At 44.2% G+C, this 22,093-nt stretch overlaps 1 protein-coding gene across 4 annotated transcripts in view; it reads left to right on the plus strand.

Annotated features, from left to right (window-relative positions):
* The window catches only part of SHISA6 (shisa family member 6), a 399,954-nt gene that overhangs the window by 362,291 nt on the left and 15,570 nt on the right, over positions 1 to 22,093 (plus strand). For 2 of the 4 annotated variants that reach the window (XM_048817850.2, XM_075119373.1), the window contains one exon: positions 539 to 691. The exons of 1 other annotated variant lie outside the window; for it this stretch is intronic. In XM_048817850.2, the coding sequence (XP_048673807.1) occupies positions 539 to 691 (153 nt within the window). The remainder of the gene's footprint in view (positions 1 to 538; positions 692 to 22,093) is intronic. One more of the 4 variants, XM_048817851.2, reaches the window with a different exon arrangement.

Genomic DNA, 22,093 nt, shown 5'->3' on the forward strand with positions numbered 1-22,093 from the left:
AAGAGCCCCCACCCCCCAAAGGGGCAGTGTTTGAAATCATGTGACTGATTTAAAGGGAGGGTGTGTTGTATTCTACAGTAAACACAAGACACTGGAGTGCAGAATGCAGAAAAGCATCTTCCCCACATGGTGGGTTTGGTCGCTTATACATAAATGTTAATGGCATCTGTGCTAACTTTGTCCTCAGAGATGAGATATTGGAGCCCCTGGGGAATAGGCAACAGTATAATATTCTCTGTCTATAACTATCTTTACCATTGACTTAACAAAGGAGTCTGTGCTCTGTGGGCAGCACTTCTTCACTGCAGTTTGCATTTGTTAATAGTTGCAGTGGAGACTAAAGGCAGCAAAGTCTTGGGTTTCATTTCCCATGGCTTGGCTGGTGTCAGTTTGAATTATAGTGTAGTGCCTAGCTGTCAGATTTGGTTCAGATGTAGGGGAGTGGCTCTGCTACCTGGCAGGTGGATGGGAATTTCTCACCTCTCTCTTCCCTGTCCACTGGTGCATTGCGTGGACATGTTTTTATTCTTTCTTGCAGAAAAACCACGGATGAACAATATCCTCACTTCCGCCACGGAGCCCTATGATCTCTCCTTTTCCAGGTCCTTCCAGAACCTCTCCCATCTCCCGCCATCCTACGAGGCTGCAGTCAAGACTAACCCAAGTAAATATTCTTCTCTGAAGAGATTAAGTAGGTGTCAGCTCATTTCATTTTTTTTTTTTTTTTGTATCTCATTAGCCTGTGAGCTGCAAGGGGCATAATGACAAGGCAGTAATTCAACTTCCTTTCCCATTGCACTTGCTGCACTGACATCTCTGGTCTGCAACGCTGTTCCCTGTCACTTTCCATGGAGGCAGAGCTGCAGGGGAAAAGTCACTTTTACCCCAAGCGAGTGATGGTACATGTGGCTGTTTCCTCACTGAGTTCTCTGCTGTGCTGCCTCTGATTACTCATCACAACACGCTCCCTCGTCCTTACAGAGCCACCCGGTATTCCACCTACTTTATACCAGAGATGGGGGAAGCCTGCTTGGCTATCTCTGAACCTCCGATTGTCTCCCCAATCTGCAGTTAGAGCAGGTAACTCACTGTCTGTCTGCCCTGGAGCAGGTACTTCAGACTAAATATCAACCAAAAACCAGTGTCAAAAAGCTCATGAAATGATTGGGAACATTCATGTAAGTGAGGGAGGGATGCTTACCTCCTGTATCTGGGCTGTAATCTGATCTATTTCATGGACCTGGTGGTGGTCTATACTATGGACTTATCCCTAATACATTTCTATGTCCCTTGGAGTGTCAGTCTCTTTGTCGCATACTATGGATCCATTTTCACTCTGGCTAGTATCAGCTGCTGGCTGCTGTTTTCTACCATGTGTTGTGTTCTGCTACCATCCTTCAGCAGGGTCCAATTCCAGACTCTTACTGATGTTGAGTAGCTTGTACACACGTAGTCTCATCAGCTTCAGTTGGATTACTCAGGTGAGTGCATTTGGGTATTTCCACCACAGAAATTGCAATACAGATCTGCTAAAAGAGAAATCCCTCTCCTTGGTTCAGCACAGCAGTTGAGCATGTGCTTGACTTTAACCAGTTACAGTAGTTGCTACCTGCTTAAACTTAAAACATATGCTTTAAATGCTTTGATGCATAGGGCTAGTTTGCTGAATTAGGCCTGATTTCCTATGGTGCTGGGTACATCACTCTGTCTTCTCCTGGAAGCCTTTTACCCTTTATAATCTACTGGGTAAAGAGGTTGCCTACCTGTTTATTGTAAATATCTCCAACATGCCCATTCACCCCCCTCCAATGCTCTGTGCCTGTTCCTAAACAGCTTTTCTGATATAAACGGATACTGGTACGCCGGTGACACCACTGGATTATAATTTCACAATTTTTGAATTTCTGCTTTCTTGAGATGGTAAATGTTTTCATTTCACAGTGGAAGTCATGTAACTATATGTCTGTTTATTGATTACCAATTGAAAATACTGCCTTTTTTTCCTGTAACTGATTTTCATTGTGAGAGACTCCCTGAAATGTGTAATTAACTTTATATACTATGCCTAGGTACTGGATGAAAATGTTCTGTAGCACAGAACTAAGGATGTCGATATACCTCACTGAAACATAAAACATACTGTATTTTAAAAAGCCAAAAAGAAAAATTTGAAAGTCTGGAAATGTAACAAAATTTGACAACAAACCGTAAGTCCTCTCCCTCGGACTTGCTCCTGCTCCCCCCTACTCATACTGAGCAGTCCCATTGAACTTTGTCCTGCTACACTCTCCAGACACAAGGGGTTTGTAAAGATGTGCACTGAACTCCGTCCAGCTGCCCTACGCTTCTTTGATGCGGACACATTCTTGAGAACACATCACTGAAACTGCTACTGCCTGGTGAAAGGGGCCTTGATGTGGTTAAATGTAGGGACAGAAGCCAAATGATAGTACTAAGTACAAACTCTTATCAGCTTAGCTTTTGGCCAGGATGACCTGTGCCAAAGACTTTTCCCAAAAGACTACCAATAATCGATTCAATTTCCTGTAAGGCCTAGCTCCATCTCAGTAATAAAGTAAGTAACAGCTATCAAGAAGTCTGTTGTGTATGACAGGGCCTGTGCTGGGAAGCTCTGTGTCTTTGATACAAACACAGGAGTGCCCCCTTTCAGAGGGAGATGGCAGTCACAGAGTACAAGTTTGAAGTTGTCAACAAGAGAAAGCCCAATATCAAGGTGACATACCAGGGTACAGTCACGACTAATAAGCAGCTGTGTCAACACTGCCGTGCAACCTGGGGTGCCTTACAATGCCTTGCTGAAGTAGCTCCCACCTGGGCCACTCACAATCAGCCTTCCAGCAGGCAAACCACACCCTGAGTGTCTGTGTGTAATTGCAGCCTGCCAGCCATGCATGGGTTACACTCTGGCTCTCCCCAGCCTCGGTTATACTCCAAGGTGACCCCAACACACCCCAAGTCTCAGATTTTCTCCAATAAATGTATGTCCTTTTCTGCCCAGCCCTCTCCTGGACAATACAAGTTATACTAAGTCCATTATTTCTCTAAAAAGAATAATAAGCCCCATATCCTGTCACCCCAAATGGAGTTTCCTAGACACTTACAATTAAATACACTGGATTAGATAAAACAATAAAACAAGTTTATTAACTACAAAGAGAGAGATTTTAAGTGAGTCCAAGTAATAAGGCATAAGGGTCAGAGATGGTCACAAGAAAAATAAAGAGAAGATATTTACTAATACCTAATTTAAACAAACTATATAAAATAGAAGCAGTTTCTCACCAAATGCTTTCAGCAGTCTTACTGACCAAATCCTAGAGGTCAGGACTCCTCTTCCAGAGCCCAACGAATGCTTCCTTTATCACTTCAAGTGCAGTGAATGCAATGGGCAAGGGGAGAGAGGGAGGGTGCCTTGGGGTGTTTTTCCCTCCTTTTATAGTTTCAGTCTCCCTCTTGAAAAAATATTTCCAGCTGGGGACAAGTAGACAAAAAGTCTGTGTGGAAGGATGTTCCCACTGCTTGTCCTCACGTGTTTGAGCTTCCCTTGTTTCCCTTCCTGCTTGAATACTCTATTTACTGCTTAAATGAAAATTGAGCAGATCACCCAGTCATTTGTGTAGGACAGACCTGTTTGACAACCTCAGTTTGGGCAGGGCTGCGGGGTTGGGAACATGTGTTAATAACACCATACAGGGGTGTCCTATAACATCACATACACTGTCACTACACATATTTTACCAGGACAATAATAACCAACAAATTATGAGTTTTCAGATAATACCACACAAGGCATACTTTGTACAAAAATTAGTACAATAGTGTCTAGGGTGTGAATAAAAGGGTATAATATGTCACAATCGCAGGGACTGGGTCAGATCAAGACCTGCAGCTCTGAAACTGTGGAGATGTTTGTGCACCATACAACTAAACAAAACAAATCTATGCCTGTGAGAATCAGACATGGGCCTAAGGGCTGCAGTTTTTATTGTGCCTACCAGCTGCAATGCAGGGTCACTCTATTACACATGCACCTTCCTGACCCAGCCCTGCCTCTCCCCCGTCCAGCTAATACATGGTAGCCATATTCTGGGTGAGAATCTGCATTGGTTACCTCGGATCCGAGGAAGAGAGGATTTGAGAGCTCGTCTGTGGCCCTCAGCTGTGGAAGATATATGGGGACCCTTGACTCATGAGGCTTCCAAAGACCATGAACCACAGAGGTTCATAGATGAGCCCTGTCTCCCAGTGCAGAGGAATGTGTGCATTTCATATATTTTCTGGCAACATTCACCACAGCAGGGAATCTTTGCCCAGTGAGATGGGAACACCACCATGTCCCAATATGCATTACAGATCTGTACACTAGGGTCAGCCACCTTTGCAAGGGACTCATCCATAGACTTGCAAAGCAGTTGACTATGTAGACCCAACAGTGGAATCATCTGGATCTTCCAGTGCCTGGCCAGCAGGAGACCAACACTGTCCCAGCAGCCCAAGAAGGTTCCTTGGCCACGCAGCCAAACACACACCTCTAAAGTGCGGCTCTGTGGAAACACTGACCTTGTTTCAGAAACCTTGAGGAAGAATCTGGAATTCGGCCAAGATCTCCAAAACTGAGTGCCTCAAATTAGGCTCCTAAATGCATATTTAAACATATCTAAATAATTGGGCTGATTTTTCAAAAGTGCAGAAAGCCCAGCATGTCCCCCTGAGTCCAGTAGGAGCTGTAGATGCTCAGCACCTCTGGAAATCATCGATTTATATGTTTGAGGCTAGAATTTTCAAAGCAGTCTAAAGGGAGTTAGTGCCCAGCTCTCACTGAGTTGTGGGCTCCTTTGACAATCCCAGCCAAATATGGATTTTTAAATACAATATGAGCACCCAGTTTCAGAAAATCTTGGCCTAGGTGTCTTACATTGAACTCCCAACATCTGAGACCCAAAATATTAACCAGTACTTTTGAAAATGTAGCCCTTGACCTCTCTGTGCCTGAGTAGTTCTATCTGAAACTAAAGATAGTAACACTTCCCTATTGCCCACAGAGGAGCTAAACTGGTCAAATGCTATTTATCTATCTATCCATCCAGGCTCTTATATTGGCACCCAAACCATAGTATCTGAGTGCCACAGAAAAGCTTATAAATACATACAGGTTATAATAATCTCCCATCTCCTGTAATTGCTCCACTGTCCAACAAAGCTGTAGGAGGATACATTTAAATATATCACATAAGGATACAAGGTAAAGTTTAGTGTTAAACCTTAACCTAAAAAGTGAGTATTTGAAAGTCTGGAAGTTTTCATTAACTATGACATCTTTTGATGTTCTCTAGTGTTTAAGTGCAGTATATCTGCAACTTGAACTCTCTTAATGACTTTTTCTTTTGACAGGTAATTTCGCTGGTTTTTTCAAAGGGCCGTCAATGTGAAGTATATGAACACAGCCTCTTTCTTTCTGGCTTTCTATAACTGTCAAACTCTGTATTTGTCAGGTGATGCTGCCATGTTTTCTGAGAAGGTTTCTCTTCTAGCAATCATCAAAACCATTAGCATCATTACAGCATATTGGACATTTGGGGCCAAAATTGTGAAATCCTCACTCACATTCTTTTCAGGCATATCCCTCCTGGCTTCACTTGGATTTAAGGACTGAGACCTTGTCTACACAGAAGTTGTATCACTTTAACTAGACCAGGATAGTTTAAGCAGTGCACCTCCTAGCGTGGATGCAAGTATACCAGTATAAATGTATTTATACGATACAGTAAGTCACAAACAGGAAGGAGTGTGAGCTATAACTGTATAACACACCTTGAAACATATATAATGGCATCCACAGTAGGGCTTGCGCTGGTATAACCTCCTCAGTAAAAAAACACCCCGCATAGCTACACTGGCACAAACCCTGTGTGTAGAGTAGGCCTGAATAAGGCAGTGTTTGGCCATGGTCACCTAGAGCTCCACCTTGCCACGTGAGGGTGGAGGTGGCAGCTTTAAGCTATCAGGATGGCTGGTGCCCAAGGTGCTGATTGGTCACTGTCTAGGTGGCTGAAGTGGGCTGAGGCTTGGGGGCTGGCAGGAACATGGCTCCTGTCAGAATAATAAAAGGCTTCTGTGGTGCCTCTTTCAGCCTGGGTCTCCCCTCCACTCAGACAGAGGGATGTGACTGAGATCTGGAGAAGTAACCTCACAGAAACCTGGGCAGGTCACAGAGTTCAACTGGCTCCTGTGCAAAGGGGCAACACCAGTGCACTGCTCAAGCCCCACTTCAGCGCTATCCTTAGTGCCTAAGTGGTGCATAATCCTTTGCACTGGCCCTCAGGGAATAACCCTCTTCTGCCCTCAGGGAATAACGAGCCCTGGCTAGTCACTAGCTAGCCAATCAGTGGGATATTTCTGCACATACAGTTCCACCTCCCTCTCCAGACATGCAGTACTACTAGCTGCAGTGAGCAGGGCCCGTCTGTCTGTGCAGCTGCTCCTAGCAGCAATTCCTGGAGCAGCTTTCAGACTTTTCCATGTTGCTGTTCATTGATTATTATGGGCAAGATGCTGCCTGCTAAACCCAGAGTGAACCAGAGAAGCACAGCCCTTCTGTGCCACGTCTAGCTACTGTAGTACGATGATTGATTTGGGCTGGGATTTCCCAAGATGTTGAGGGGAGAGAGCTTGCCTTAGGCCCCTGGAAAACCCCAACCTTATTTATTCCTTTATTTCCAGTAGTCTGGGTAACTGATACGAAAGTCAGTCACACCCTAGTGGGGAATCCAGCTCTTCCACTGACCTGGCACTTAACCAACCAGGGCTCCAGAGCAGTGGCATTAACTAGGAGAACTGGGGGAGGCAAATGGCCCCCAAAGTTGTTTGTACCTGCTCAGAGTTCCATAGGCCGCAGGGCCGGGGGCCACAGCCTGCCCATTTTCAAGCAGTAAATCAATACAGCTGCTGCCAGAGCAGTCCAGAGTGTTGCTCCATCTGCGTGGCCGCAACACTGCTAAAATGTGACCCAGCTGCCGCTTTGCACAGAAGACTCAACTCCTGGCAGGACCAGCTCATGTACTGCGTGGTAGAGTTTCGGGAAACTCCCCAGCCGAGGAACACCCTGTGGGACAAGAGGCAGGGTCCCTGCCAGGGGTGGGGGCAGGGACCAGATTTGTCCCTCATGACACTTTCTTGGTCCCAGAGCTATGGGTGGCCTTATTACCCCCCACCCCCCGGCCTCAGCAAGAGAGAGACTTGCTGGACCCAAACTTTGTGTCTGTTCTCAGCCAGTCACTCAGTTAGCCAGCCAGACAAACTGGGTTTTGTGACACCTGATTTGAGCTAGACAGGGCTGAAACTGCCATGCTGGCCTGTATTGTTATTATTACTGTTATTATTGATAATCATTTGCATTACACTGCTGTCCAGAGGCCCCAAGAGACCAGGGCCCCATTGTGCTGTTTGCCAGAAGCTGGGAATGGGCGACAGTGGATAGATCACTTGATGATTACATGTTCTGTTGTTTCCCTCTGGGGCACCAGGCACTGGCCACTGTCAGAAGACAGGATACTGGGCTAGATGGACCTTTGGTCTGACCCAGTATGGCTGTTCTTATGTTCTTACGTAGAGGCTGCACAGCCCCATGGTAAGAGAGTCCCTGCACTAAAGAGCTTACAGTCGAAATGGAGAGCATGGGCACAGGAAGGATGAGGAACTGAGGTCCAGAGCAAGTCAGCGACTTGCCCAAGATCATATCTGGTGCCTCTAAAAGATCCTTCCTTTCCTTCCCCTCCCTGATGCCTCCCAGGCTTCATCAACATACCTCTAGCTGCCCATGGTGCAGTTCATTGGTTATTATGGGCTAGATGGTGCCTGCTACACCCAGCCCTTCATGGAGCTGCCATGGCTGAGCACTCACCTCATCTTCCTGGGGGTGGGGTCTGCAGGTCTGCAGACTGGTGAGTGGGGAAGCAAAGCTGTGGGCAAACCTCCTCCCAGCCCCCTCCATAGCACAGGGTTTGGGACTCATCCAGGCCATACATAGCCTGCACATGGAAGGAGGCCGGCTCTCACCCATGCGAGAGCCCAGTGGAACCGGACCCTAAAGCCGCAGTGATGCTGTTTTTCCACCCAGCTCTCACATGGGTTCTGAGCTCTCATGGGACCAATTTGCTACACCTACCTGCAAACAACTGTAGAGTAAAGGCTGCTGGCTGTGAGGCAGCTTTCCCATGGCAGACCCCATCCCAGATCTGCATTGACATCCCCAGTGGGGCTGGCATGTGGTGCCTGGACAAGTGGTGGGGGTATATCACAAGTATTGTTGAACAAGGGCAGCTGTGCAAATTCCATCGCTATGCAAAGCTCTGGGGGGAAATCACTGTTTATTGCTAACTGGGAAAAGTCAAAATCAGACAGGGAGCTATTATTGCCAGATTCATTAACCAACTCTGTGTTAGCTAAGGGAAGCATTACAAGGATTAAGCATTTTAAAAAAATATTACAGAGAAACCAAAATAGAGCGATCAGTTGGAATAGACTGAATTTGTGCTTAACAGAAACAGAGAATTCATAGTGATTTCTGTAAGAACATAAGAATGGCCATACTGGGTCAGACCAAAGGTCAATCCAGCCTGGTATCCTGTCTACCGACAGTGACCAATGCCAGGTGCCCCAGAGGGAGTGAACCTAACAGGTAACGATCAAGTGATCTCTCTCCTGCCATCCATCTCCACCCTCTGACAAACAGAGGCTAGGGACACCATTCCTTACCCATCCTGGCTAATAGCCATTAATGGACTTAACCTCCATGAATTTATCCATTTGTATGTTAGCTTATTAAGCTTGGGAGGGGGAATAACCCAGAACCCAAAAAAGAAAAAAACAACATAACACAAAACAATCTGGTGATCTACTATCCCTAATAAGTGTATCAGGAGGTTCCCTTCAAATTATAAACTGTATTGGTCCAAAACACCAAAAAGACAAGAGGAAATAAACCAACTATCCTGAAAATGAAGATTCCAGGATTGCCAACCCCAGGCATTCAGAAATCAAGAGTTCAGGCCCTCCAAAATCATGAGCATTTAAAAAATAATACATGTAAGGTTCTTTTTGTTTGCCTTCTAGTGTCTGACCTGGTAGGGTGCACTCAGGGCACATTTCAATCTCTTCTCCTCAACCCTGAGGGCTCGAAACATATTTTGTTTTTTTTAATGAAAGCTGAAACTCTCACCTGTTCAGCTGGCTCCAGGAGCTGGCACTTTAAGTATCACACCAATATCATGAGACTCAGAATAAAATCACATGAGTTGGCAACACTGAGATTCCATTATCTCAATGCTCAGACTTACTTGCCATCCCTAAGGTTTTAGACAGGTTTGTACTCTGCACAGCTGAGTCGTGCCTCTGTTGCCACTACTGCAGCTACACTGCTATTTATACTTGACCTACAGCCAGTCTGGGTGCACAAGCAGGAGAATCACGTTCCTAGCTCGTCACATAGAGGTAGCCTACAGTTGGGAGCCTACTTCCCACCATGGGTAGACAGACATGTGCTTGCTCTGATCGAGACATACCCTGAGAGGCCATCGATATCAAATTGGTCATCTCAGATTCCAGAACAATTAAGAGTTAGCCAGACTTCACCAGTTTTCACCCTCATGTCTGTTGGGAGGAGTGCAGGGCTCTGAGCCTTTGTGCTCAAATTCCTTTTTCAATAAATTATTTCCCTCAGTGCAGGCAAGTCATGCTGCAGACTCTGGACTCCTGGAGTTCTTAGGAGTTATAGCTTGGGAGGTGCTGCTCCCCACTGGCCTCAGGGCCTTTTCCTCTGTACTTGCCATGTGATGCAAAGGGAAGGCACTTGGCAAACCACACTCCACCTATTGCCGAGTTACATCCCCCCTTAGGTTCTCCATCGCTGGTTCAGTAACACTCATTGAACTGGCATCACCTTTCAAAGGCAATGGGCGGTTAAATGTGCTGCCTGCTTAAACTAACTTGTTTTTCAGATGAGACTGTCACTTTGGTTTTCACCCCTTTGAAACGGAAGACTGAGGGCTTGAACACATGCATAAAGATCAATTTTAAATCACTTTACATGGATGCATCTCCTTAATGTAGATGCACTCAAATTGCTTTACCCTCAGCCGTATCTTTTCAACTTCTGTTGGTAACTTATGCATTAAGACAAACCCATTTAACCAGGGCTTAAGTATGTCTACATAAGGGGGTTGCACCAGTTGAACTAGATAGATTTAAACTAGTTTGGCTCACCTCCTGCAATTCTTCTAATGTAGACCAGTGCCCAGTGTGACGGGGCAAGGCCAGATGACTATGGAAAAGTAGTGGGAGATAGATATATTAGCTCCAGGCTAAACAAATCCCTGGTACCAGGTTAAGTGAAATGGAAGCTGCTCCAGGTCAATTAAGACACCTGGGGCCAATTAAGAACTTTCTAGAAGGCAGGGAGAATGCTAGGTTGATTGGGACATCTGAAGCCAATCGGGGCTGGCTGAAACTAGTTAAAAGCCTCCCAGCCAGTCAGGTGGGTGTGGATGTCAGGAGCTGTGGGAGGAAGTTGTGCTGTTAGAGAGGCTGAGTAGCACACACCATATCAGGCACAAGGAAGGAGGCCCTGAGGTAAGGGTGAAGTGGAGCTTGAGGAAGTGAGGGCTGCTGTGGGGGAAGTAGCCCAGGGAATTGTACATGTTATGTTTCTAAAAGGTCAGCTACCATAGCTGATACTATTAGGGTCCCTGGGCTAGAGCCTGGAGTAGAGGGTGGGCCTGGGCTCTCCCCCCCACCTTTGCCCCCTGATTAATCACTGAGACTGGGAGACAACAGAGACTGTACAAGGAAGGATAACTTCTCCTCACCTCCCTTGATGGCTTATTATGAAAATGGCTCAGTAGACTGTGACCCTTGTCTCTAGAAAGAGAAGGGTTATGTGGAGGGTCCCAGTGAGCCTCTGAGGCTAGTGAAATCCACCATGAAACGTGGGACCCATGGAGGCAAGGACAGAGCTTTGTCACACCAGATACAGCAGTGCCAGGTGCCTAGACCCTGTTCTACATACAGACTTGTACATTAAAACCAAGTTAGTTCTGCTAAGGTTAATTTGTCTGTGAACATTCTTATTATGGAATAAAAATGGCTCAGGTTGATTTAGCTAAAGTCAGTTTGTTACCATAAGACTATAAAAAACATAGAATGGCCATATTGGATAAGAACAATGGTCCATCTAGCCCAGTATCTTGTCTTCCAACAGTGGCCAATGCCATATGCTTCCAAGGAAATGAACAGGATAGGGCAATCATCAAGTGATCCATCTCCTGTCATCCAGTCCCAGAATCTGGCAGTCAGAGATTTAGGGACACTCAGAGCATGGGGTTACATCCCTGACCATCTTGGCTAATAATAATTGATGGACCTACCCTCCATTAACTTATCTAATTCTATAATTCTGGCCTTCACAACATCCCCTGGCAATGAGTTCCACAGGTTGACTGTGCGTTATGTGAAGAAGTACCTCCTTTTGTTTTTTTTAAACCTGCTACCTATTAATTTCATTGGGTGAGCCCTGGTTCTTCTGTAATTCGAAGGGGTAAATTACACTTCCTTATTCACTTTCTACACACCCAGTCATGATTTTATAGATCTCTATCATGTCTCCCCTTAGTCATCTCTTTTCCAGGCCAAACAGTCCCAGTCTTTTTAATTTCTCCTCATATGGTAGCTGTTCTATACCCCTAATCATTTTTGTTGCCCTTTTCTGTATCTTCTCCAATTCCAATATGTCTTTTTTGAGATGGGGCGACCACATCTGCACACAGTATTCAAGTATGGTGGGCATACCATGGATTTATATAGTGGCATTATGATATTTACTGTCTTATTGTCTGTCCCTTTCCCAATGGTTCCCAACATTGATGGCTTTTTGACTTCTGCTGCACATTGATGTTTTTGGGGAACAGTCCATGATGACTCCAAGATCTCTTTCTTGAGTGGTAACAGCCAATTTAGACCCATCTTTTTAAAGATATCATTGGGATTATGTTTTCCAGTATGCATTACTTTGCATTTATCAGCCCTGACTTTCATCTGCCATTTTCTTGCCCAGTCACCTGAGATCCAAAGTGTGCTTTGGACTTAACTATCTTGAATAATTTTATATTATCTGCAAATTTTGCCACCTCACCATTTACCCCTTCTTACAGATCATTTATGAATATGTTGAACAGCACTGGACCCGGTATAGATCCTAGGGGACACTGCTATTTACCTCTCTCCATTCTTAAAAAAATTACCATTTCTTCCTACCCTGTTTCCTCTCTCTTAACCAGTTCCTGATCCATGAAAGGACTTTCCTCTTATCCCATGACTGCTTAGTTTGCTGAAGAAGCTTTCATGAGGGACCTTGCCAAAGGCTTTCTGAAAGTCCAAATACACTATATCCACTGGGTCACCCTTGTCCACATGTTTATTGATTCTAAAAGATTTGTGAGGCACAATTTCCCTTTTCAAAACCCATGTTGACTCTTCCCCAACAAATCATGGTCATTTATGCACCTGACAATTCTTTTCTTTACTATGTAATGAAAGATGGAATGGATCAGCAAGGAAAGCTACCTCTTGGAGGTCAGAAAGTGTAGGGGAAAAGTGAGAACTGCCAAAAGCCAAGCAAAGCTGGACCTTGCAAAGGAAATTGAGTCAAATTAATATCAGAAGTAAAAGGTTCTATAGCCATATAAAGAAAAAGAAAACAAGGAAAGAAGGAAGTGGGACAACTAAGCACTGAGGATGGGGTGGAGATTAAAGATAATATAGGTATGGCCAAACACCTACACAAATACTTTGCCATAGTTTTTCATAAGAGTATTGAGGAGCTTTGGGGTAATCATAAGGTGTCTACTGGAAATGAGGATATGGAAGTAGAAATTACCACATCCGAGGTGGAAGTCAAACTCAAACAGCTTAATGGAACCAAATTGGAGGGCCTGGATAATCTCCATCCATGAATATTAAACAAACCGGCACATGAAATCGCAAGCCCAATAGCAAGAATTTTTAATGAATCCATAAACTTGGAAGTTGTACTCTAGGACTGGAGAATTGCTAACATAGTACCTATTTTTAAGAAAGGTAAAAAGAAATGATCCAAGAAACTACAGGCATGTAAATTTGACCTCAATTGTATGCAGGGTTTTGGAACAAATTTTGAAAGAGAAAGTAGTTAAGTACACAGAAGTAATTAGTAATTGGGATAAAATACAACATGGTTTTACAAAAGGTAGATTGTGCCAGACCAATCTGATCTTGTTCTTTGAGAAGATAACCCATTCTCTAGACAAAGGAAATGCAGTAGATTTCATTTACCTGGGTTTCAGTAAGGCATTGATATAGTTCCACATGGGAAATTATTAGTTAAATTGGAGAAGATGGAGATTAATATGAGAATTGAAAGGTAGATAAGGAATTGGTTAAAGGGAAGGTTACAATTGATCATACTGAAAAGTGAACTGTCAGGTTGCAGTTCCTCAGGGATCTGTCTTGGGATCAGTCTTATTTAACATTTTTTTTAAATTACCTTGGCACAAAAAGTAGTAGTGTGCTAATAAAATTTGCAAATAATGTAAAGTTGGGAGATATTTCTAATATGGAAGAGGACCGGAATATCTTGCAAGAAGATCTAGATGACCATGAAAACTGGAGTAATAGAAATGGGATGAAATTTAATAGTGTAAAATACAAAGCCATGCACTTGGGGACTAACAACAAGAATTTTTGCTATAAGCTGGAGACTTATCATAGAATATCAGGGTTGGAAGGGACCCCTGAAGGTCATCTAGTCCAACCCCCTGCTCGAAGAAGGACCAATTCCCAGTTAAATCATCCCAGCCAGGGCTTTGTCAAGCCTGACCTTAAAAACCTCTAAGGAAGGAGATTCCACCACCTCCCTAGGTAACGCATTCCAGTGTTTCACCACCCTCTTAGTGAAAAAGTTTTTCCTAATATCCAATCTAAACCTCCCCCACTGCAACTTGAGACCATTACTCCTCGTTCTGTCATCTGCTACCATTGAGAACAGTCTAGAGCCATCCTCTTTGGAACCCCCTTTCAGGTAGTTGAAAGCAGCTATCAAATCCCCCCTCATTCTTCTCTTCTGCAGGCTAAACAATCCCAGCTCCCTCAGCCTCTCCTCATAACTCATGTGTTCCAGACCCCTAATCATTTTTGTTGCCCTTCGCTGGACTCTCTCCAATTTATCCACATCCTTCTTGAAGTGTGGGGCCCAAAACTGGACACAGTACTCCAGATGAGGCCTCACCAATGTCGAATAGAGGGGAACGATCACGTCCCTCGATCTGCTCGCTATGCCCCTACTTATACATCCCAAAATGCCATTGGCCTTCTTGGCAACAAGGGCACACTGCTGACTCATATCCAGCTTCTCGTCCACTGTCACCCCTAGGTCCTTTTCCGCAGAACTGCTGCCTAGCCATTCGGTCCCTAGTCTGTAGCTGTGCATTGGGTTCTTCCGTCCTAAGTGCAGGACCCTGCACTTATCCTTATTGAACCTCATCAGATTTCTTTTGGCCCAATCCTCCAATTTGTCTAGGTCCTTCTGTATCCTATCCCTCCCCTCCAGCGTATCTACCACTCCTCCCAGTTTAGTATCATCCGCAAATTTGCTGAGAGTGCAATCCACACCATCCTCCAGATCAGTTATGAAGATATTGAACAAAACCGGCCCCAGGACCGACCCTTGGGGCACTCCACTTGATACCGGCTGCCAACTAGACATGGAGCCATTGATCACTACCCGTTAAGCCCGACAATCTAGCCAGCTTTCTACCCACCTTATAGTGCATTCATCCAGCCCATACTTCCTTAACTTGCTGACAAGAATACTGTGGGAGACCGTGTCAAAAGCTTTGCTAAAGTCAAGAAACAATACATCCACTGCTTTCCCTTCATCCACAGAACCAGTAATCTCATCATAAAAGGCGATTAGATTAGTCAGGCATGACCTTCCCTTGGTGAATCCATGCTGGCTGTTCCTGATCACTTTCCTCTCATGCCCCATCGACTTGTGCACGTCCAGCTTTTCTAAATAGTCCCTAACCACCTCTATCTCCACAGAGGGCTGGCCATCTCTTCCCCATTTTGTGATGCCCAGCGCAGCAGTCTGGGAGCTGACCTTGTTTGTGAAGACAGAGGCAAAAAAAGCATTGAGTACATTAGCTTTTTCCACATCCTCTGTCACTAGGTTGCCTCCCTCATTCAGTAAGGGGCCCACACTTTCCTTGGCTTTCTTCTTGTTGCCAACATACCTGAAGAAACCCTTCTTGTTACTCTTGACATCTCTGGCTAGCTGCAGCTCCAGGTGCGATTTGGCCCTCCTGATATCATTCCTACATGCCCGAGCAATATTTTTATACTCTTCCCTCGTCATATGTCCAACCTTCCACTTCTTGTAAGCTTCTTTTTTATGTTTAAGATCCGCTAGAATTTCACCATTAAGTCAAGCTGGTCGCCTGCCATATTTACTATTCTTTCGACTCATTGGGATGGTTTGTCCCTGTAACCTCAATAGGGATTCCTTGAAATACAGCCAGCTCTCCTGGACTCCTTTCCCCTTCAAGTTAGTCCCCCAGGGGATCCTGGCCATCCGTTCCCTGAGGGAGTCGAAGTCTGCTTTCCTGAAGTCCAGGGTCCGTATCCTGCTGCTTACCTTTCTTCCCTGCGTCAGGATCCTGAACTCAACCAACTCATGGTCACTGCCTCCCAGATTCCCATCCACTTTTGCTTCCCCCACTAATTCTACCCGGTTTGTGAGCAGCAGGTCAAGAAAAGTGCCCCCCCAGTTGGCTCCTCTAGCACTTGCGCCAGGAAATTGTCCCCTGCGCTTTCCAAAAACTTCCTGGGTTGTCTATGCACCGCTGTATTGCTCTCCCAGCAGATATCAGGAAAATTAAAGTCACCCATGAGAATCAGGGCATGCGATCTAGTAGCTTCCGTGAGCTGCCGGAAGAAAGCCTCATCTACCTCATCCCCCTGGTCCGGTGGTCTATAGCAGACTCCCACCACTACATCACTCTTGTTGCTCCCACTTCTAAACTTAATCCAGAGACACTCAGGTTTTTCTGCAGTTTCGTACTGGAGCTCTGAGCAGTCATACTGCTCCCTTACATACAGTGCTACTCCCCCACCTTTTCTGCCCTGCCTGTCCTTCCTGAACAGTTTATAACCATCCATGACAGTACTCCAGTCATGTGAGTTATCCCACCAAGTCTCTGTTATTCCGATCACGTCATAGTTCCTTGACATCACCAGGACGTCCAGTTCTCCCTGCTTGTTTCCAAGGCTTTGTGCATTTGTATATAAGCACTTGAGATAACCTGTTGATCGCCCCTCATTCCCAGTATGAGGCAGGAGCCCTCCTCTCACAGACATTCCTGCCTGTTATCAGTTAGAAGAGACAGAGGAGGAGAAAGATCTTGGTGCATTGATTGATCACAGGATGACTATGAGCTGCCAATGTGATGTGGCCATGAAAAAAGGCTAATGTGATCCTACGGTGCATCAGTCAAAGTATTTCCAGTAGAGATAGGGAAGTGTTAGTACTATTAGACAAGGCACTGATGAGACCTCATCTGGAATATTGTGTACAATTCTGGTCTCCTACGTTTAAGAAAGATGAATTCAAACTGGAACGGGTTCAGAGAAGGGCTACTAGGATGATCAGAGGAATGAAAAACCTACCGTCTGAGAGGAGACTCAAGCAGCTTGGCTTGTTTAGATTAACCAAAAGAAGGCTGAGGGGAGATATGATTGCTCTTTATAAATACGTCAGAGGGATAAATACGAGGGAATGGGAGGGGTTATTTAAGTTAATTGCCAATGTTCACACAAAAACAAATTGGATATAAACTGGCCATCAACAAGTTTAGGCTTGAAATTATACAAAGGTTTCTAACCACCAGAGAAGTGACGTTCTGGAACAGCCTTCCAAGGGGAGCAGTGCGGGAAAAAGACCTAACTGGCTTCAAGACTGAATTTAAGATTATGGAGGGGATGGTATGATGAGACTGGTACATGCCATCATAGGCAGACTGTGACTGCTAGTAGCAAGTATGCCCAATGGCCAGTGATGAGACACTAGATGGGGAGGACTCTGAGTTACTACAGAGAATTCTGTCCCAGGTGTCTGGCTCTTGGGTCTTGCCAAAATGCTTAGGGTCCAACTGACCACCATATTTAGAATCAGGAAAGAATTTTCCCTCAGGCTAGATTGGAAGAGACCCTGGGGAATTGCTGCCTTCCTCTGCACCATGGGACACTGGTCACTTTCAGGTTTAAATTAGAGTCAATGTAACTTGAAGTCTTTAAATCATGATTTGTGGACTTCAGTAACTCAGCCAGATGTTATGGGTTTGTTACAGGAGTCTGGGGGTGAGGTTTGGTAGCCTGCAATTTGCAGGAGGTCAGAAGAGATTATCATGGTGGTTCCTTCTGACCTTAAAGTCTATGCGTCTATAGTTTCAACCAATTTGCCTGGTACTGAAGTTAGGTTTACCAGCCTGTGATTGCCAGGATCACTTCTGGAACCCTTTTTTAAAAATTGGTGTCACATTAGCTGTCCTACAGTTCTCTAGTACAGAGGCTGATTTAAGGGATAAATAATGTACCACAATTAGTAGTGCTGAAGTTTCATATCTGAGTTCCTTCAGAGTTCTTGGGTGAAAACTGTTTACCTTTTTTCCCCAAAAAACTTCCTCTACTCACACTTCAATCATGGACAGTTCCTCAGATTTGTTACCTAAAAAGAATGGCTCAGGTGTGGGAATCTCCCTCACATCTTCAGCTGTGAAGACCAATGAAAAAAAAAATCAGCTTTTCCACAATGGCCTTGTCTTCCTTGAGTGCTTCTTTAGCACCTCAATCATCCAGTGGCCCCACTGATTGTTTGGCAGGCTTCCTGCTTCTGATGAACTTTTTTTTAAAAAGTCTGTTAATTTGAATTTTTGGCTAGTTCTTCAAATTCTTTTTTTGGCCTTATACTTTTACAGTTGATTTGCCAGAGTTTATGCTCCTTTCTGTTTTTCCCAATAGGATTTGACTTCCAACTTTAGCTAAATTGACTTTAGCCACTTCTATTCCCTAAGAAGAATGTTAACACACAGACTTACACCAAAAATAGTCAAATCAGTTTGTGGACACTCTGATGTTAAATGGGTTAAATAGTTAAATGGGTGCAATTTTGTGTGAAGAACAATTCCTGAGATTAGATTTTTCTCAAATATAAAGCATTTGATGAAAAATTATTTTCAGTCTTTGGTGAAATACTTCTCCTTGTCCCTACCCACAACCCCCCATCCAGTCCAGTCCAGTTTTCCTTGTGTTATTTTTTTTTAAAAAAATCATATTGCATTTATTTTGCACTCCCCAAAATTTTGAGCCTTCAAGGTGCTGCCGATGTTCGTACTGCCAGTGAGGTTCCACTGCAGAAGTTGTTGGAGGAAAGTCGGGTAATTAACTACATGTATTAACGTAAGATAATTTATCCATTAAGCAATTTATCACAGACTTTAAAGAGACATATAGACAATGACTTTATTGTACCCAAGATTCATCTAACTGTTAATATTCCCTTTTAATCTGTAAATCAATAGCTATAATGATAGACAGGAACTGTCTGTTTACATGGCAAACATTTAACAAGCTATAATTAAACACATACAATTAGTATCATCTTTCTCTAACAATACAGGTTTGCATTTCAAAGTTCTAGCCTATCTACCATGGAGTGGCCCTAATTACCATTCACATATTCTTCTAACATGTCTCTAATGGTTGAATCTGGGTCAATTAGCCTGCAGGATGCTTAATCCTTTCTGATCATGTGTCACACTTTGTATAAGATTCATAGAAATTATATAAAGTGGTAGCAATAATAATTTCCATGATTATATTTTAATTAGATAACTTCACACCATCCTATTCAGAGTCCTACACCCAGGCACTCCTCCCTACCTCTTTAGCTCAAGGAAAATAAGGTGAAAATACAGCAAAGATAATCCTAAAGGCTCAGACATACCAGAATTCATAATCTCAAACAGACTTCATAAACTGTACATAGACAGATTTCCCAAATTGTCACAACAACATCTAAAGTTACAAATATACTATCTTTTAAAGGACAAAGTTCAGGCTGAGTGTGTCTCAGCTGATTTGGGTGACAGTGAATGATTCTGGACTCGGTGAAGTGGGGAATTTAACCATTCATTCCCAGGTGTTTTAAAAATACAGAAGTTTTTTAAACAAAGAGTAGCTGTGTGACACTGCACCCTATATGCTTCACAGTGATATTATTAGGATATGATTATGGCATAATATTGATGTATTTTATGCAAGATAGGACATGTGAGATATCACTGAAAAGGTTATGGTTTACTGAATATGATTATCCTATTCCTCTGCTTGTATCATTTTTGTGACTGAAGTTAGGAATATTGACTATATATCTGAATGACAAATGTGTTTAAACCTGGGGAATGCTCATTAGTCAGAATGCACTCAGTCTAGATGGCTCACTGGGGAGGGCCATTAGAGAAACAATAGGCCTTAGAAGAAGTTTATCTCCCACTGGGGTGACACCTGGAATTGGGATACCACTGAGCCCCCCTGACCCACCAGCCTGGGCTCCCTTTACATTGTACTACTGTGACCAGCACCGATACAGGTAGGGACACACCCAGCTGCAGTACATACAGAGCAGTGATCAGCTCTGCATGGGGAGGCTACAGCTAAGGAACTGCCCAACTGCTCAAGTGCACATCCCCCTCTGGAGTATAAACCCAGATTATACCGACTCATACTGCACAGAGATCTGTACAGCATAAGCTCATGAAATTTGCCCCACCCTCAATATGGAGAAGGATATGCAACAGCTTTCTGCCCCAAGTTATGTTTCCCACACACTGGTTTTAGACAAAGCAAAAATAAGTTTATTAATGACAAAAAATAGATTTTAAGGGATTATAAGGGATAGTAAACAGATCAAAGCAGATTACCTAGCAAACAAACAAAACATGCAAACTAAGCTTAATATACTAAAAAGACTGGATGTGAGTAGCAAATCCTCACCCTAAATGATGATTCAAGCAGGCTGCAGTGATTCTTAAGGGGCCAGCTGTACTTGCTTACAGCTTAAAAAACCCAGGTGTTCCTTTCACAGGCTAAAAATCCCTTTAGCCTGGGTCCAGCACTTCCCCACAGTTCAATCCTTGCTCCACAGGTGATTCCCAGAGTCTCTTTGGGGCAGGGAGTCAGTGAAGAACCAAGATGATGTAACTCCCCTGCCTTAAATAGCTTTTGCATATAGCAGGAACCTTTTGTCTCAAAGCTTAGTGCTCATGCCAGTCAGTGGAAAAAAGTTGGTATTCCAAGATGGAGTCCAATACCAGGTGACCTGATTACATGTCCCTGTAGTGTCACAGCAACCATGAGTCAGAGGCTGTTTGTAGCGTCCTCAGGAAGCTCCCCCACACCCTACCCCACACCTTCCTGGTGGGAGATAAACTTCTTCTAAGGCCTATTGTTTTCTCTAATGGCCCTTCCCAGCCAGTCATCTAGACTGGGTGCATTCTGCCTAATGGGCATTCCCCAGATGTAAACACATTTGTCATAAAGATATATAGTTACTGTTCCGAACTTCAGATACAAAAATGATACATGCATACAGATAGGATAATTATATTCAGTAAATCATAACCTTTTCAATGATATCTTACATGACCTACCTTGCATAAAATACATCAGAATTATGTCATAATCTTATACTAATATCACTGTGACAAATATGGGGTGCAGTCTCACAAGCTGAACTCCACTAACACACGCTTGCAACTGTTGCTTTTTTCAAATAATAGTTTAGTCGGAGAGACACAAAATGTCTCCCAAAGTACTATCTAGAACGAAATCCTGAAAATACAGAACAAGGTGATAGAGACAGAAATGTAGGTATAACCCATACCCTATCCATGCGGTGCTCCATCCCTGTCTAGTGGTTGGGCCACATATAAAGGGGGATGAGGTTGCTGTGGTCTTGGGCCCTGTAGCTCAAGTAGTAGTGGCTCAGGCTTGGAGATTCAGAGGCCCTAGATTCAATCCCTGCAGCTGACAACACACTCAGGAGCATGGTGCAATATAGGCATAGTAGAAATCAGAGGCTTCCCCACCCTTGGTACTGAGAATGTGGGTCAGGACAGAGTGGAAGCCAGTGTTAGTGATTACTCAGTGACAGTCACCCCTGTACAGAAGACTGGCCCAGGGACTGCTTAAGTCTCACATCAGGGCTTTGGCCCATGGTCTCAAGCTGCTGTTGTTTAACTGTTCGTGTGTCTAGTGGGCTTCTGCTGACAGTGATCACAATCAGGCAGCTGGGTCAAGTTGGAGGGCTGGTATTCTCTAAGGAAATAGACTATCTAGTGGGGAGAATCAGCCAGGCTTCTGTCAAGCTTCTCCTCGTTTCTTCCATCCCATAGACACTTCAGGGGCCATACCTTCTGGCATTGCTGCAATATTTTTACTACTGACTTCATATCTCTTCCACAAGGGCATTTCAGCCTTACATTTTTGTGACTGTATCAGACAGAGAGGGAGTGTTTGGGTTGTGTTTCTGTGTAGTTGCTCCCTTAGCCAGGATAGACTCAAAGGCATCTCTGTTGTGCCCCACTTGCCTTGCTCACCTTGAGACTGCTTTGACTGGCCTGTGAGCAGTTTTGCTCTTTCAATCATTTGAAGATGAAAAGAGGCTTCCACTAGATGAAGCTTTTCTCTCCCCACCCCTACTGTTCTCTTTAATATGCTCTCGTTCAGCCTCAGTGAGAATAAGAGGCTGGAGAAACCAGTGTTTTGTATTGTCCTTAACATATTCTCAGGTGTGCAGCCTTCACAAAGCAATTCACTGACAAGCTTTTGCCATCCAAGAAAGCTAGGGAAAGGGACATAGCAAAGGACTGATATTCCTGCACGCACTTCTCAGCCCTTGCTTCCCGGACAGCTAATCTCTGTCCCATGC

This window comes from Caretta caretta, chromosome 14, assembly GCF_965140235.1.
Source record: "Caretta caretta isolate rCarCar2 chromosome 14, rCarCar1.hap1, whole genome shotgun sequence".
NCBI lineage: Eukaryota > Metazoa > Chordata > Testudines > Cheloniidae > Caretta > Caretta caretta.